The following is a 2,500-nucleotide window of genomic DNA, read 5'->3' as shown; positions in this document are numbered from 1 at the left end:
GTCACTGTGGTCAAGTAATTTTCAGTACTTTATTGATAGTTTTGAAAATGTTCTGCCAGTGAGGTTTCATAACAATAGGAGTGTTAGTTTCTTTTTGTGAAAAAAAAACAGACAAAGATTAGATATATACATTACAACCAAAAGTACTTAATTTAGCTGTTGATTGTACTTAATGTACAGATAAACTACAAATTTGCTGTAACTACAAATAAGCTGGGCGTCCCCTACAGGTGGGGCTGGAGAGGACTGGCCGGGGAAGAGTCGCTGCAACCAAGAAGACTGCCAACAAAAAATTGATACAGTGTGCCCACTGTTCCTTCACCACGAGCCATGATTACAGCTTGTTAAGACATATGCGGAAGCATACTGGGGAGAAGCCCTACTCCTGTCCCCACTGCTCCTATCGTTGTAGAGAAAGCTCCAGGCTTAAGCTTCATCTCAGAACTCATACAGGAGAAAAGCCATACTGTTGCCCATATTGCTCATACCAAGCTGCTGATAATAGAAATTTAAAAAGGCACATGATTTATCATGATAAGGATGATCCACGAGACGATCCTCTTTATATTTAAAATTGGAAGTTAGCACAGGGTAAGACTAACCCATAGACATTTAAGCAAAAGTAGGTGATCTTGGAAAAAAATATTGTGTATTTTATATGAGGAATTTCTTTTTACTGAATTTTCATTAATTCATTACCTGCAATGAAGCAGAAAAAAAGTCACAAATAGGAAAATCACTCAGAAGTGCTGAACTTGGGATGGACGTGGACTTTATGAACAAAATAGGGTAAACACAGGAATCAACAAGCACTTATGTCGACATTCATCTATATTTATGTCTATGCAGTTACTTAAGATATTTGTCCCTTCCAATACCTTGCTCATTGTTTTCATGGGAGGGCTTAGGAGACGGAGACTGAGGCCCACTGTAGGGGATCACCCCGACCTTGGACCTCAGCCCTCACCTGAACCAATTTTGCTTGGTCTTTTCTTCTCTCCTTTCCTCCTCTGTATATTCTTCATCCCCTTCTTCTATCCCATTCCTAAGGTAAGAGAGCCATGCTGAAAGGATGAAAGGCTGGCTTTGTGTCATTCATGAACGGCCTCCAGGAACCATGGGCACAGTATTCCCATGGTTAATTTCCTAGCCCTTACCTCATATGGGGACCCTGAGGGGTAGACCGTTTCTTTTCCCCATTGTATTTAGGCTCACCATTGCCAGTCATGAAGATATTTTATCCTTAATAGGGGCATTAAGGCTTGCCCCTTCATCAGTTAGCCTTTCTAACTTTGATGTTCATGGTTTTTGGACCCCTGCCCCTCCTTTGACCTCTGTTCCGACCACTGATACTAATACCTCCTCCTCGAAGCTTCCTGACAACTCTATCCATTCCAAAACCCCCACTCAGGTTATTACTCAACCTCCAGAAAGCTCCCGTTCCTCTCTCTCAATATTCTCCTCTCCATATCCTACTGCACAGCCCTCTTCAGTGTCTACCCCGTCTTCCCTTATTACTACTCTTCATCCTTATTGTCTCCCCCTCACCCCCCCCACAGAACTACTCCACTCCACATCACCCCATCTTCCTCTAGCCCTTGTCCTACTGCCTCTACCTTTGCAAGCCTTTTGAGTACTCTCTTTGGCCCAGCCAAGTGGGATCGATTCTTTGTGATTCCCCCCACAGCCCCCTATTCTGAGAATACCCTTGTCACATCTTGTCACAGTTACTTCTGAATCCCAAGCTTGTGCACTATCTACTCTAACTGATCTCGTTGGCAAACCCATTCCTGCTGAACCTCAACCCTCTCTTAATACTTGTACTGGAACGGTGTCTATTCCCCAAATGCTTGTCCTGTCTACAACAAGGGCTGGTCAGACTGAAAATTACCCACTTACCTACCTTGCTGATTATGATGCAGTGGCAGTACAGCATTACACATTTCCTCCCAAAGACCAGTGTAAGTCCCATGTCAATATTGCCAAGATCAGCTTTTGTAGACTTGACCTCCCACATCAAGTGTGTATTGGTGGATTGTCCTACCATGTCTGACCATATCGACCCCTTCCTCATCATTGTCAGAAATTTTAGCGTTTTGTCTACCCACCCAAACACTGTCGCTCCACAGGCTGCTGCCGTTTATGTGCCCAACCTGGTCATTACCGTTCAAGTTGCCTTGCTCAGTCCCGTACATGTGTCATAATGTATTTTATAGGAGCTGCCCTGCCTCTATGCTTGAATGTGAGGTAGCAGTCCTTAGATTCAGCCTAGGCCTCACTCTGTGAGGCCAGACAAGAAGCATGACAAGGTTTTTCTCTCAACATATTCCAAAATAGTCCTTTGCCCTGCTCACCCACCATCTTCACAAGATGTTTCTGCATCTCCTCCAGTATCTCTTCCCTATACCCTAAACCATCCTATGTCTAATCACCCTGTCCTCCAGTCAAATTCATTTTCCAGTCTAAATCCAGATACTCCAATCTCTACCACTTCCCCCAA

At 43.9% G+C, this 2,500-nt stretch overlaps 1 protein-coding gene across 16 annotated transcripts in view; it reads left to right on the top strand.

Annotated features, from left to right (window-relative positions):
* LOC113824337 (zinc finger and BTB domain-containing protein 7B) overlaps nt 1–2,500 on the top strand; it is a 121,788-nt gene that overhangs the window by 81,474 nt on the left and 37,814 nt on the right. The window contains exon 6 of one of the 16 annotated variants that reach the window (XM_070142939.1): nt 231–587. The exons of the other annotated variants lie outside the window; for them this stretch is intronic. Within the exon in view, the coding sequence (XP_069999040.1) occupies nt 231–572 (342 nt within the window). The 3' untranslated portion in view covers nt 573–587. Of the gene's footprint in view, nt 1–230; nt 588–2,500 lie in introns of those variants that run through there. 16 annotated transcript variants of the gene reach the window in all.

Source organism: Penaeus vannamei, chromosome 30, assembly GCF_042767895.1.
Source record: "Penaeus vannamei isolate JL-2024 chromosome 30, ASM4276789v1, whole genome shotgun sequence".
In the NCBI taxonomy this organism is placed as follows: domain Eukaryota; kingdom Metazoa; phylum Arthropoda; class Malacostraca; order Decapoda; family Penaeidae; genus Penaeus; species Penaeus vannamei.
This window is presented reverse-complemented; position numbering and strand designations above follow the sequence as displayed.